At 50.1% G+C, this 13,921-nt stretch overlaps 8 protein-coding genes across 8 annotated transcripts; 4 read left to right on the top strand and 4 right to left on the bottom strand.

Moving 5' to 3' along the window:
• Positions 1-30: 30 nt before the first annotated feature.
• On the top strand, positions 31-859 carry CI109_102576 (mitochondrial 54S ribosomal uL14m domain-containing protein; the record flags this gene model as incomplete). Its single annotated transcript, XM_032006932.1, has 5 exons — positions 31-57; positions 158-248; positions 361-532; positions 630-783; positions 851-859. 5 exons carry the CDS (start codon positions 31-33, stop codon positions 857-859), a joined length of 453 nt encoding a protein of 150 aa, XP_031858713.1.
• Positions 860-3,173: 2,314 nt separating this feature from the next.
• Positions 3,174-5,073, top strand: CI109_102577 (uncharacterized protein; the record flags this gene model as incomplete). Its single annotated transcript, XM_032006931.1, has 8 exons — positions 3,174-3,404; positions 3,547-3,707; positions 3,993-4,072; positions 4,218-4,433; positions 4,495-4,577; positions 4,638-4,680; positions 4,737-4,817; positions 4,874-5,073. 8 exons carry the CDS (start codon positions 3,174-3,176, stop codon positions 5,071-5,073), a joined length of 1,095 nt encoding a protein of 364 aa, XP_031858712.1.
• Positions 5,074-5,398: 325 nt separating this feature from the next.
• On the bottom strand, positions 5,399-6,311 carry CI109_102578 (uncharacterized protein; the record flags this gene model as incomplete). The annotated part of the gene is made up of 2 exons (XM_032006930.1): positions 5,399-5,584; positions 5,718-6,311. The coding sequence occupies 2 exons, from the start codon at positions 6,309-6,311 to the stop codon at positions 5,399-5,401; spliced, it is 780 nt and encodes a 259-aa protein (XP_031858711.1).
• A 258-nt stretch (positions 6,312-6,569) lies between these two features.
• CI109_102579 (protein disulfide-isomerase domain) lies at positions 6,570-8,074 on the bottom strand (the record flags this gene model as incomplete). The annotated part of the gene is made up of 5 exons (XM_032006298.2): positions 6,570-7,054; positions 7,121-7,271; positions 7,344-7,436; positions 7,515-7,856; positions 7,940-8,074. The coding sequence occupies 5 exons, from the start codon at positions 8,072-8,074 to the stop codon at positions 6,570-6,572; spliced, it is 1,206 nt and encodes a 401-aa protein (XP_031859319.2).
• Positions 8,075-8,534: 460 nt separating this feature from the next.
• On the top strand, positions 8,535-9,724 carry CI109_102580 (60S ribosomal protein uL18; the record flags this gene model as incomplete). The annotated part of the gene is made up of 4 exons (XM_032006299.1): positions 8,535-8,678; positions 8,806-8,871; positions 8,936-9,381; positions 9,448-9,724. 4 exons carry the CDS (start codon positions 8,535-8,537, stop codon positions 9,722-9,724), a joined length of 933 nt encoding a protein of 310 aa, XP_031859320.1.
• Positions 9,725-10,639: 915 nt separating this feature from the next.
• Positions 10,640-11,116, bottom strand: CI109_102581 (uncharacterized protein; the record flags this gene model as incomplete). The annotated part of the gene is made up of 1 exon (XM_032006300.1): positions 10,640-11,116. One exon carries the CDS (start codon positions 11,114-11,116, stop codon positions 10,640-10,642), a length of 477 nt encoding a protein of 158 aa, XP_031859321.1.
• A 636-nt stretch (positions 11,117-11,752) lies between these two features.
• On the bottom strand, positions 11,753-12,356 carry CI109_102582 (uncharacterized protein; the record flags this gene model as incomplete). Its single annotated transcript, XM_065967158.1, has 3 exons — positions 11,753-11,773; positions 11,818-11,952; positions 12,048-12,356. The coding sequence occupies 3 exons, from the start codon at positions 12,354-12,356 to the stop codon at positions 11,753-11,755; spliced, it is 465 nt and encodes a 154-aa protein (XP_065823230.1).
• A 437-nt stretch (positions 12,357-12,793) lies between these two features.
• Positions 12,794-13,519, top strand: CI109_102583 (uncharacterized protein; the record flags this gene model as incomplete). Its single annotated transcript, XM_032006302.1, has 5 exons — positions 12,794-12,877; positions 12,941-13,005; positions 13,070-13,138; positions 13,203-13,259; positions 13,324-13,519. 5 exons carry the CDS (start codon positions 12,794-12,796, stop codon positions 13,517-13,519), a joined length of 471 nt encoding a protein of 156 aa, XP_031859323.1.
• Between the last annotated feature and the right edge of the window lie 402 nt (positions 13,520-13,921).

Below are 13,921 nucleotides of genomic sequence, written 5' to 3' on the forward strand. Positions count from 1 at the left end.
GAACATATCAACAATCAGCAAAGTCCCAACATGATCGGCTTAAAAGGTGTTCTCAACGTGAGTAGTAGCTGTTGCAATCGCCGTTGTAGAAGTGCAGCCGCTGCGTTGTCCCCTGTCCTTCGATCCCGCCCATGTACTGATGCTCTTACTCGAATAGGTCATCGACAACACCGGTGCTCTCCGAGTAGAGTGTATCAACGTCTTGAAAGTGAAGAGTAGACTAAAGTCTCCCGGTACCGCCACTGTCGGTGAGTTACATCTTCTCCTTCTTCTTAACCCAGTCCGATTCATGGTATAAAATGTCTGGACTCGTCGGACGACCTGCGAACTTGTCCTGATATTCTCGTTTCCTGTCAATAGGCGACGAGATCGTCTGCGTTGTCAACAAAGCTCGACCTATCCCCGCACACGAGGTGATCAAGAACCCCAGCTCTTCGTCCAATATCCAGAAAATCAGAAAAGGAGATGTCAGAAGAGCAGTTGTTGTGAGAGTGAAGAAGACCGTCCAAAGACCAGATGGAAGCGTAGTCAGGTCAGTGGATCTCCCGTACCTTCTGTTGTCGCACCTCGTCCTTGTGTCGTTCTGTCCATCGTTTGTGGTAGGACAAACTGACGGACTGTTTTTACAGATTCGACGACAACGCCGCGGTCTTGTTGAATAACAAGGGAGAGATGTTGGGTACAAGAATCGTTGGACCAGTAGCGAACGAGTTGAGAAAGGCAAAGGGAGGAGCGGCAGGACAAGGTGGGAGATGGGGCAAGATATTAATGTTGGCCCCAAAGGTGAGTTACTCTAATTTGAGCAGTTCTGATTACTAAGAGCATAAGCTGACATTTGGACTCGTATCAGGTTGTGTGAGATGACGGGACAGCTTCGTACTGCATATTATATCCATTGCATTTTCATGACCTCTCTTCTATTGTTGCGTGTGTTTATGGATCACACCGTGAACACCGCTATTGTGCCTGCATCACTCCACGGCCTCTTTGAGGACGTTTCAGCAAGACACAACCAGATATATGGTCTTGAGTTTTACAATCGATATACACTAACCCTTTACCTGCGCCGATCCCTTTGGATATAGTGTCCTTGAGGTTGCTGTGTTATTGATCGACCACCGAGCTGACTGATGAGGGTATATATTCACCTCTCACAAAAATGTCGAGGTCTCCACCCGACTCTCTGCGCATAATGGGCGATACCGACTTCATTTCAACGCGGACTTGGTCAGCAAAAACATCTATGCTGTGAATTGATCAAGTCCTTCATCTGTTGATCACCGACTACCCAGTCAAATCTCATTTTGTGCAATCAAACTCGCACAGCTTGTCCGACACGTACTTTCGAAGACATGTCAAGCGCTTCAAAATCTTAATATATCATAGTATGATTTGACGATCGCCTCAGCACTAAATTTCTCCGTCGCATCATGCCCCATCACTAAAAACAATCATATCTCTCCTGATCATCGTCGTCTCAACCTCACCGTTCAGACACTGTGTCTCATTTACTGCATCGCGATATGCAGAGTTCGTTTTGCGGACGAAAGAGAGTTCTCACGAGTCTTCCCTCTCCGTCTGTCTACCTCGTCTCGTCCTTCTGGTTTCAAAGAGGTGTGCGCGATATGGGCACAATCAATCGAGTAGCAACCGTAGCCTGTGATAGATAACTTGGCAGGAAAGCTGCACTCAGCTCGATACAAACTTGTAGTTTCCCCATTCACTCCAGGTATGATATTCCCTCACGATACCCTTGAGACGCTGAGATCCACCTCTGCTACAGTCAAATTGGACACTGTCTCTTCAAGTTCAGCAGCAGAACCGTCTCGGTTAAGCTGAGACGCGATAATGTCGACTCTTTCGCTGATAATAATAAGGTGTGGTGCACTATGAAGCTGGCTGGCTTTTTTTACACAAACGAAAGTGATCGACAATTGTCTTTCTTCCTGCCATTTCGCCCCGCATTTGCAATCTGATTCGCAGAGATAACGGAGTCGCACTGCAGCCTCACAAAGTAGTGTGTGGAATGACAGGCAAAGCTTTCATCACGGTCTGAACGCACAGCAGCTTCGAAGTGCTGTGTTAATTCTTCTTGACCGGAAACTATATTGATTCATCACCAAACAACAGCGGTATCTCTGTCACAAGCCCTTCTCAAATTTCTATGGAATTGACGCTCACGCTTGACAATCTGCGGGGTGGGGCAGACCCAGCCACTGCTCAATGTCCCACCCACTGAGCGGTTATTGATATAATCAATGTGAAACTTGACATCTGCCACTTATCCTCTACCAACACCTTGTGGCCAAGACCTGTGCAAATTGAGAGTCTGCCTCCCACATTTACTCATTCGACCCAGTTCCAGCCCGATCAACGAATCTGGACCAAACGTCAATCGCCTCGAAGCCTATTATGCATCGCATCAATGCACGTCACATACTCCACCACTACAAGTAAGAAGCATTCGTGTTCATGGACATGACAAGTGTAGAATGGTCAATCGTATTGTAGTGGCGTACGATCAGGGACTGATTGGTGTGCAGTGCGGCTGTGGCGTCCAGAGTCCAGACTTGGACGATATTTACCCAAAGACCCGGCGGCTACGGCCGAAGCTACAGTAAATGATTGGATACACGCGGGTCGGCGAGATTATAGTCAATGACCAATGGGAAGAAATGCCACTTAGATTCTGTCTCAGCACATACACTGTCCAAGAGAAGTGGCCCACATACTCTGCATCGGATCCATATCGTGTCGTGACATGTATATGAGTACTTTCACAGGTGTCAGCATCGCAGAACGGAATCGGGATACAATACCAATGCCAACGCTACCGGGATGATAAGTTCAGTCGGGATTCGGACCGAGAATGATAGACGCGGCACATTCTGTTACTGTACGTGCCTTTTCGGTAACTTCGTTCTCAACGACAACGGTCGTTTCCCTGAAAGAAAGGCGTGTGTGGGGCTCATCCAAAGTGTGGAGTTTAAGGATGGCATGTTTGAAAATCCTACAAGGGGGAGAGGTATTCCATTGGAGCAAACGAAAGAATAGGGATAGATACATCATCAAACGACACATCAACCTTTCTCTTCTCTACATATAACCAACTTGGAAAGCCTTCCGTCTAAGTTTATACCTTTCAGCGAAGACCACACCCACGCCCTAGCACAATGTCTTTCATTCGCTCCACTCTCAACCTCTCCCGTGCCAGCTCGGCCCCTCTCAAGCAACGCGCCGCTTCCCTCTCAGCTTTGCGAAACTTCACCAAACCCTCGGCTGTCGCGTTGAACAGTAACGACAACAAGGGAACCAAGAAGGGAGATGGGTACGAGGAGCATCGTGTTGAGGTTGAGCCTCAGATGGCTGCCATCGATGAGTCAATCACATTCGAGCACCCAAAGGTATGTCTACGTGTGCATCTGTCATTCATCATCACTTGCTCGCTACGACGAGACGAGTCTGTCTATTCCCACCAAAACGATCCGTGCCCTTTACGATGACTTGGTCAATACTGACATGGTGTTTTGCCCACTATATATATAGAAATGGACCGGTCGACACCCCGGTCATGACATGAACAAAGGAGACTTTGGTCGACACACCAAACGAACCCTCGCTTCCTTCTCCATGGACGGTAAAGTCTGTCTCGTCACCGGTGCAGCTCGAGGTCTTGGAAATATGATGGCTCGTACTTTTGTCGAAAGGTGAGTTTTCCCGCGTTTACTTTGAAGTCGACGCGTCTCGGTCCTTCCGTCTTTTTCATGCTCCTTAGGATAAGCTTTTCCTACATCATCCCATCATATCATCTATCTACAAACCTTGCCAATGTGGGGTTAAGAGGTCAGGGAGATACATAATACCGAGTGCGGCGTTTCGCGGCGTTTTTCGTTCGGTGTGGATGTCACCCCTCTTTCGCTTAACCCTTCAGGACATGGCTGCAGACCCAGTGCGGGGTAGTCGCTAACGATGTTCCCGTGGGGTATCAATAGCGGGGCCAACGCGATTGTTCTGGTCGACTTGAAGAAGGAGGATGCAGAGAATGCTGCCAAGGATCTCGTCAAGTGGTTTGGTAAGTTCGGCCTCACACATTCTTCAATGAAATCATCACCACTGCCCCGTTCACAAAGCAGTCGTCTTCTTCCTCTCCTTCACACGCCTTCCCTGTCTTTCGGTGCTTTCGAACAGGTGCTGATGAGTCTTGTCCGCACGCACAGTCGAGAACGGTGAAGCTGAAGAGGGCGAGATCGAAGCGCTCGGTCTTGGCTGCGACGTCTCCGACGAAGCGTCCGTCCAGGCCGTCTTCGCTGAAGTCAAAGAGCGATTCGGTCGTCTCGATGCTGTCGTCACTGCCGCCGGTATCGTGGAGAACTTTGTCGCACACGAATACCCCACTCCCAAGATCAAGAAGTTGATGGACATCAACGTCATGGGTAGGTCGAGGTGTACCCTTCTTAATGTGCTCTTAGTGCTGATGAAGATTGATCAACGCAGGTACTTGGTACTGTGCTCTCGAGGCTGCTAAGCTTATGCCCGAGGGTGGTTCCATCACCCTTGTTGGAAGCATGAGTGGTAGCGTGAGTGTATATTCTACTAGACAGGCAAGCTTCGCATAGCTCATATATCATCCCCTGCAGATCGTCAACGTTCCCCAACCTCAGACTCCTTACAACTTCTCCAGTACGTACAACGTCTCCTACGCAGCCAGCCCTCACGCTGACGATCGCTCTTCGCAGAGGCCGCCGTTAGACACATGGCTCGATCCCTCGCTGTCGAGTGGGCGACCAAGGGCATCCGAGTCAACTGTCTTGCTCCTGGTACGTACACGTCCGCCAAAGCGTCTCATGGTGACTTACGCACTGTCATGGTTCAGGTTACACCCTCACCAACTTGACCAAGGTCATCCTCGACGCAAACCCCGTTCTCCGTGATCAATGGCTTCACCGAATCCCAATGGGTCGACTTGCCGACCCTTCCGACTTGAAGGGAGCTGTCATCTACCTCGCTTCGGACTCTTCGAAGTACACCACTGGTTCGGAGATCGTGGTTGACGGTGGATACACCTGTTTGTAAGCTCCTTGCGCGGGTTGCTTGAATCGTGTGGATGCAAATGGACATTGTTAGCGGAGAGTGGACTGTATATAATCTAGCATGGCGGATAGGGATAGGAATAAATAGAGCTTGTGAATATGAAAAGAAAGGCAACAAATGCATTCAATTCTAGATGTGTGAGGGGTCGGTGCGTCCGAGTCAATTCCGGTTGAATAAAGCTATTATGCGACCATATTAGGCCATCTACCACTTTAAATGTTCATTCTCCTTCTAGTCCCAGCCTCGAAACGTATTCGAATCCCAAGGTGTTCCACTACTTTATGAACGATCTTTGGCCCTATTCAGGTTACTTCCCACTCCAGACCTCTTCCAACCTCCACCTGTCCTTCCCTTCCTCTGTCAACAGATTGATACACACCCTCGTCCCTTTAATAGGGATTATACTCCAATCCGAGTCGGGATCTATTCGTGGTGTTTTAGGATTGGGAGTAGTGAGTCTCGGTTGGTCAGGTGATAGGGGGTTGTGAAGGAGCTATGAGCGATGGGAGTCAGTACAAATGGCTCTCTGAGATAGCAGACAACCGTGAGATTGAGTTGTATCAAACAGGAGATGGAAAAACGAGAATATGACAACTAGATATGATTAAGTGAGACCATTTACTCACCCAACGTCGTATCATCCCATCTGCTCTAGCTACCACACCCCTTCCTCTCCCTTTCACCTGAACGACCACCACCCATTCCCAATTTCCCCCTACTTCGTCCGGAGTACGAATCACCTCTCCTTCTCCTCTCTCTTGTAAAGTTGACACATAAAGACGTGTATCGAAGAATTGGACCGTATGTGAAAGGACGACTTCGCTCGACTCGGACGTGGATGATGTGAGGTAATCGTATAGCGGTTGGAGGGAGGGAGGTGCAGTGGGAGGTAGAGGCGCAGCATCCAATTGAGATGAGGAGGGTGTAGAAGATGTGGTTGTAGAAGGGTCGTAGGCCGTGAACTTCGGTTGACGAACCGTCTGTGATGCCGAAGAAGTGGATGAAGAAGGAGTGTTGAGGAACCAAGTGTTTATCTTCGGCTTGTCACCGCTTTCCGCGTGACGGACTGAGGTGTCGAGATTCGTTTGATTGTCGAGTTGTGGACGACTCGTGGAGAAGACTCGAATACGAGACGGACCAGCTGCAGCTATAGCCGCAGGTCGGATGATCGAGCTCGCACAGCGGGAACAAGTCCGCAAGGGCTGAGCTAGAATAGACATTCTTCAAAGTAAGTTGTTATGGTGACTCTCTCCAATTGATTGAAGCAGATAGATGCGGTCAAATGGGAAAGATAGATTGGGATCACTTCACTCAAAACCAGGTGAAATCCAAAATCCACGATCGAACCGGCAGGCGGCGTTGGCCACCGACCGAGATGGAGCTTCGCGCTTGATTTTCGTATCTACAAGCTAAATCTTGAAACCAGATCGTAGTATACAGCAGATAATATACATGAAACCAACAAGCTGATGTATCAACTAGAGTTCCTCATGCACCTGAACAGTCTGTTCGCTATCCACACCTTCTTGCCCTGCTGTCACAGCCTCTTCTCCGGGAACTGGCACTTGCTCCGGAACAGGTTCCGCTACCCCTTCCACGCCATCTGACTGGACCTGCTCTTGCTCTGCACTGCCCTCCGGTACAGCCTCCGCAGCTTCTTCTACAGGACTCGCATCCACATCTTCCACTGGTGGTCGTGCTGCCGCTGCTTGAGCTGCTCGCTCACGACGTTCTCGATCTCGTCGTTCCGCTTCGTCCATCTTCGCTTTTCGCGCAGCTGCGTCACTCGCTTGTTTCGCTTTGGTCTCACCCTGACCGTTGGCATTGGGGATAGGTTCAGGCGCTTTGACGGGTTTCTGTTGGGTTTTGCCGGAGCTTGATTCGCTGGATGATGTCGATGATGCGGGCTTGCCGTCAAGTTGAGCCTGAAGCCATTCGAGAAGAGCGTTGAACTTCAATGCACCTAGACGGCAGGGCAAATTCGCAGATAAGCTATTTGAACATACTCAGCCTTTGTCAGCTGACTCACCCTGATACTCCGTCAAATTTGATCGTTCTTGTACGCCCCCTGGCCAGGCTACGACCCTTGTGCCGTCTTTTGTAGTATCGGCTGAATCGAATATCCCCAATGATGTCAGGATGGAATGGGAGGTGGTATCTCGGATGTAAGCGAGGTGCATCTGTGCGGCGATACAAACGAGTCAGTACAGTCGTAAGTCTGATAAGTTCTAACGATCACTAATCTAACTCACCTTGCCGGACAATCTGTGAGCGAGGACCTTCCACAAGAAAGGGATGGAAGGAGCAGAGGGATGAACGAGGAGAACATGAGGCAGATTCGATTTCTGTCACGAACAAACAATAGTCAGCTAATGCTGTCAGGCCAAAAAGCAGGCAAACAACAGACAGCTATACCAGCTCACCTCGTCTAAGAACGCCTGAATAACAGGCTCGACCTTCGACCCCTCGGTCGCAATCCTCAACTTCTTCACTCTGTCCGGCACCAAAGTCTTTGCATATTCCACCAACGCGCCTCTCTTTCTCTCCCCCTGATAATCCTTCGCCGCTCCCTTACCCGCCCTTGGGAAAGCTTTGATCGTCGGGAACCCCTGGATTTGATATTCTGCACAAAGGGCTTTGTTGCCCGCGTCGTCGCAATCTATAGCGTAGAATGGGATGAGAGGAGAGAGGGACGATGCGGCAGAAGTGTATTCGGGTCCAAGGTTCTTGCAATGTCCACACCAAGGTGCGACGAATGCTACCATCTGTCAAATGAGAAAACATGTGGGTCAGCATTGTTCCAAGCGGGAATGAGTATATTTAACGTGATTTCGGAAGGTGGACGCACCGCTGCATGTTCCGTCGCCATGACCTTCTTAAACGTTTTGGCATCGAGATTGAGAACGGGCTGACCGTACATGCCTGCCTGGACGGACAGAGGCAGTACGGCCGCAGCGATAGCAAGGGGCAGTGAGAAGCGCATCGCACGACGTATTGTTGTCGAGTAGTTGCTGAAGAAGACCAGTGTATACTGTCTTATTGTTGTTCACTGCACAGAGCAGCGTTACCAGGTGGACGTCCTCCATCAGTCAGCGCACAGTGGTCGTGACGTGGAGCTTTGTACAAGTGATAAGGGGTACAGGTTGATTTGTGATGTGGACTTGTTTCGAACAACAGGATCAAGATGCCACAAATATATCGTCGGGGAAAAGATTCAGTATGAGAAGAAACGCCGACCAACAAATGTCACTTTTGTTTCCTCACCACTCGTGGCAGAAATCTCGCTACACTGTATACTGACTGGGTGCACCCACTACTGCAATACTGCCTGCCTGTCTGCTCGTCGGTCGCTGGGATTGGAATTCGCACTTTTTGATCAAACCCACTTATGCCTCTCTCTCTCTTCTCTTTTCTGACTTAACCTTCAAAAAAGACCACCCAAAATGCCTTTCGTCAAGCAGCAGAAGAACGACGCCTACTTCTCCAGGTACCAGGTCAAGCCTAGACGAAGGAGAGAGGGAAAGACCGATTACCAGGCCAGAAGGGCTTTGGTCTCCCAGGCCAAGAACAAGTACGCCTCTCCCAAGGTGAGTACCAGTCCAGTCTCGACTATGTTGGAGCATCAGCACTAGAAGAAGAAGGATGGAGAGTCTAGATGGGGGGGATACGGAAAGAAGCAGGAAGAAGGAACGGCTGTGCTGACCCCTACTACAGTACAGGCTCGTTGTTCGAATCACCAACACCCAGGTCATCTGCCAGATCGTCTACGCTAAGATCCAGGTGAGTGTCCTCGCGCATTCGAAAAACACATATAGCAGTCGCTGATAGTATCTAAACTTTGTAGGGTGATGTCGTTCTCGTCCACGCTTCTTCCAAGGAGCTCCCCCGATACGGTATCAACCACGGTCTTACCAACTGGTCCGCCTGTTACGCTACCGGTCTCCTTGTCGCCCGACGAGCTCTTACCAAGCTCGGTCTCGCCGACAAGTACGAGGGTGTTGTTGAGCCCTCTGGTGAGCTCGAGTTGACCGAGGCTCTCGGCGACGACGAGCCCCGACCTTTCAAGGCCTACCTCGATGTTGGTCTCCGACGAACCTCTACCGGTGCCCGAGTCTTCGGTGCCATGAAGGGTGCTTCCGACGGTGGTATCTTCATCCCTCACAACGAGAAGCGATTCCCCGGTTTCGACCCCGAGTCCAAGGCTATCGATGCCGAGGTCCTCCAAAAGTACATCGTTGGTGGTCACGTTGCCGAGTACATGGAGTCTCTCGAGGAGGAAGACGACGAGCGGTGAGTCCAAATCTACTTGCCAATTCAGACAAGAGACAAGCGTCTGATATGTCATGTGTGTTACAGATTCAAGAAGCAATTCGCTTCTTACCTCGCCGAGGACATTGGTTCCGCCGACATTGAGGAGATCTACACCGCCGCTTACGCTGCTATCCGAGAGGACCCCAGCTTCAAGGCTTCCGACAAGGACACCGCCAAGTGGACCGCCGAGAGCAAGAAGTACAGGGACTCCAAGTCTACCAAGGAGCAGAAGAGGGAGAGGATCGAGTCCAAGATCGCCGCCTACAAGGCCGGTCGAGTCGATGCCGAGGACGACGAGGAGGAGGAGGAGGACGACGAGTAATCGTTGGACGTTGTATGATTGTGGTAGTTTGGGTCATGCATGCGGGTCACCGTGGCGCGGCTGTTTGGGCACTGAATCTGGGACTGACTGCTCAGAGAATGGACACTGTACTGAAGGCCTAGAACTTGGTCCGAAGGGACAGTGATGTTAAGAGCAACGAACATGTTCATACGCATAGAACCTCCAGGGCACTACAAGCTGAGCGAGAGAGAAAGAGAATGGCAAAGCAAGCGCAGAATACCTCGAGCTAAGCTCATGTCAGCCCAATGCGCCACCTCAAACTACGGCAGCAAAGGCTTCCAGCCTAGAAGACACAGTCAGGGCATGACCTATGAGGGATGTTCAGTGAACGTTACTTGGTCATATCGATGCCATGCTACTCACCACTCGACCTTCATGATACCAAGCTCAGCAGTACCGCCCAATTTCTCCTTGAACAAGCTATCCGACAGATCGATGTTGTTCGAGTTAACGCAGGATCTGGTACACAAACACACAACTTGTCAACTCAAGCTCCATACCCTTAATCTCGTCATGCGAACACCGTCTGTCTCCATACTGAGCAGGATGGAACACAGGCGTCAACTTACGGACAAGCATTCGTAATGTTGGCTGTCGCAATAGCCCCCGTATCAAGTCTCTTGATTGTGATCGTCTTTCCACAGTTCACTCCGTCATTATAAGCACCGAGGGGCGTTCCGTATGGCACACCATAAAGTGCGACGGTGGAGAGAGAATCGTCGTTTGGTGAACCACAGGCACCTGTACCTCCCCCACCATAAAATGTGGCATCGCGTGGAGAAGCGAAAGCAAAGGTATGTTAGCTTGTTCTGCTGAAGTCTATCAAAGGAAACGATGTTGGCTTGAACCCGTTTTGCGGTCAGAGAAGAGTAGGGGCTGAGACTGATGAGATGGTCATAATGGAGGAAAGGACTTATCTGTGAATGTTTGGCCGGAGAGAGATCCGGTCGAACTAGCTTCTGCTGCCGAAGCAGAAGCTGAAGCAGAAGTAAAAGAACTAGTCTCGGTGATGGAGCTCGAAGTGACAGACTCCGAGGACGAGGAAGGGGATGTAGTAGTTTCTGCAGCGGCAGAGCTGCTCTCGGTACTGCTACTCCCTGCGGTGGCAGTAGAAGAGGAGACAGTCGAGCTGATCACCCACGACGATGACGAAGACGACGAGATAGCACTACTAGCGGAACTAGACGAAGAGGGGCTCGACGAAGTTACGTTCGCCACAAACCCGATCGACGAGAACGGTACGAGTGCAGAAGTAGTGGCAGTGATAGTTGAGTTGGAGGAAGGTTGAGGTCGGGCACAGGCTCTTGCGTTGACAAGAGGTGCGACGAGCAGTGGGAGAACTGCGAGCAAGGTCTTGAGGTTGGTGTACATCTTGGCTGAGGGTTGGGTGAAAGGACGGGAAGTTAACTGAGAGTAAAAGAGTGTGGTAGGTCGGGAATTAGCGTTACAGACAACCTGTGTCTATCGTCTTCAGTAGATTGTGTGCGTAGGGAAGAGATAAGCAGAAGACAGAGGGAGACAAGATCGTTGAAGTATTCTTGTGGAAGTCAGCAACGTCGATTGAGAGAGTGTACCAGCACAACACGGCAACGCAACGCTCGGACCCGGTTTCACACAGCACAATGATCGTTGTCAAGTTGACCCTGCCAATCTATCCAAAGGTGTTTCAGACGCATTCATACCGTAGTATCGTGCATCTATCAATGTGTTCCTGGATCAGAAATAGACTTGGTCGAGGCATTTCATGTCAAACGACGTTATTGTTGTGACAGGGATCCAAGGGGTCCGTGCGCGTTTCAGATACGTTACAGATTACGCCACGAATCGAGCTCCCTCCAGTGAACTTTATGTCGAAGTGCCATGAAGGACAACAAGAATATGGAACGATCTTTTGCGGGATTGCGTATGCATCGGTCTTCTTTCTTATACTCAGCACCTGACGGCCACCAGGTTCAAAAGCATTCCATTATACCCTCGACGAGCTCCCACCCGATCACTAATTCCCTTCTACACTTCCTGAGTGAGGCACTAAGATGAGATCGATTGGTGCGGCTCCAATGAGCGATACCTACCTGTAGTCGAGGTGTTGACAATCCCACGAGCGAGTGTCTCTGCCGGATATCGGCGTCACGATGTCTGTCGATTTCGACCTCTGTCGCTAGTGGAGGCGATGCTGGTCCCCTATTTATATTGACCGATGACCACCGCTACGAAGACCATTGTCAGCGTCGACCTCCCAATCTCCGCTACCAAGTACAAGTACTGACCTGTTCATACCCGCTCGTGCTCATCATTTCTTCACCAAGCTCTCATCCCACTTGTCCCCCTTCTTAACTCTTATCGGACCTTTGATCTCTCCTCGACCTTCCCAGTCCCTCGTCTCTCCACGTTGCGTAACTACCGCCCTTCCAGCCTTCACTTCTTCCCATACCACTTCCCGTACTTCGTCCATCATACTTCGCCAATCTGGATACGAAGACGGTGAGGTATCATGTAATGATCGAGGGATTTGGGAAGGACAGATAGTGGAATTTGGGGAAGTACGAGAGAGGAGATAGTGTAGAGTGGTCAGGATGGGGGCTTTGTTCGGAGTAGATGAGTCGGAGCACATGGTGCAGAGGATGGGTTGACTATGATATTTGAGAGTGAGGTGGTGAGGTGTTGTAAACGGCGGGGAGAGCACGATTGACGGTCAGACGTCGAGTAAATCGGCTGACGGCGGAAACGCGGTAAGTCACCGCTGCTACATCAGTCAGGCACGGCTAATCTCTCTGTGCAGTGTGCTGAGAATTGAACGCGTCTGATTACTTTTGCCAGAGAGCTAAAGATGGGTATGGGCGTGGTCGTACCAGGTTGTTCGCTTTGACTATTTGTTATCTTCATGCATCTTACTTCTATCTAAGCATTACATTCATTCTTCTCGGAAGCAGCTGGTCTGGTATCTCTATTTTATATACTTACTTTCATTTCCGTTGTAGTCGTTCTGACATTTGATAAAACTACACCCTTTCCTTCAAAACTCAGTACCGCGTACGAGTTCTCCGCGCGATGTTCAGACCGTTCCTCTTCCTCCTCTCTATTCTCTTCCTAGCCCAAATCTGCCTGGCGCAGAGGGCGACGTATGTCGATGATGTGAGTAGTATTCTGTGTCCAACAGTCAACTTTCCGAAGAATGGGACTGACACTGTTCCGCAGGCCGGCGAGACTGTTGTTGTCGCACCCACCACGGACGATTATGGAAATGTGTACTCTGAAGCTATGTTAGTCAAAGTCCAACCCACAGATACCGCAAGAGAACACCGAAGCTGACAATACGTCTTGCAGTTCAACAATTGTCTCCACTGCTACTGCCAAAGCAGGTGTCAAAGCGGCTGCCGGTGTATCAACTACTCTGTAAGCTTGTCTCTCGAGATAGGCTCGTCATATCATTGCATATCTGATACTCGGGCGAACGCAGGAGAAGTACATCCACCGCCGCACCAGCCAGCGCAACACATTCCGTCCCAGCTGGAACGTAAGTCTGTTACATTTAGTGCTCGTGTGCCACTCGAGGTATCCTGACTGACCCAAATCTACAGCATTTTGAACTACAGCACTTACCAATCATCCGTCACGGCCGAGTTGAACTCGATGGAATCTTCGGCTTGGGCAAACTTCACAGCGACAGCTACGAATTTGAACTTCCTAAGTTCGGACTCGTCACGACGTGTTGAGGGGTCGGTGGTGGCATGTCTTTTGGTCATAGCGCTGGCGCTGGGAATCTGTATAGTATAAAGATCTTTGTATGCAATCGCTGTGCTGTGTGTTGTACGTTGTCTTCCACCAAGTTGTCATACGTTTGCTGGTGTGGATCAGTGTACCTGCTTGACAGCAAGCTACAGTATCTCATCAATTAATTTCTCGGTCATCTCGGAGAGTTTCCTGTTACCTATTAGAAGTCGTGACTACTTGGCCATTGTGACTGTACGAGCCATCTACTCTGCATTGACATTGTAATGCATCCAGACATCAATATGTCAGCACAAGCACAGTGCGGAATGCATATCGTACCTCTGGAATCTTCATGGGTACGGATCCGTATCGAACATGTGCGTGCCATCTCCATGTGATGGTAAAAGCAAAGCACATGTCATGATTTAGCACGCACACGCACCGGATAAGGAACTTGACCGTTTT

This window comes from Kwoniella shandongensis, chromosome 4 (assembly GCF_008629635.2).
Source record: "Kwoniella shandongensis chromosome 4, complete sequence".
In the NCBI taxonomy this organism is placed as follows: Eukaryota; Fungi; Basidiomycota; class Tremellomycetes; order Tremellales; family Cryptococcaceae; genus Kwoniella; species Kwoniella shandongensis.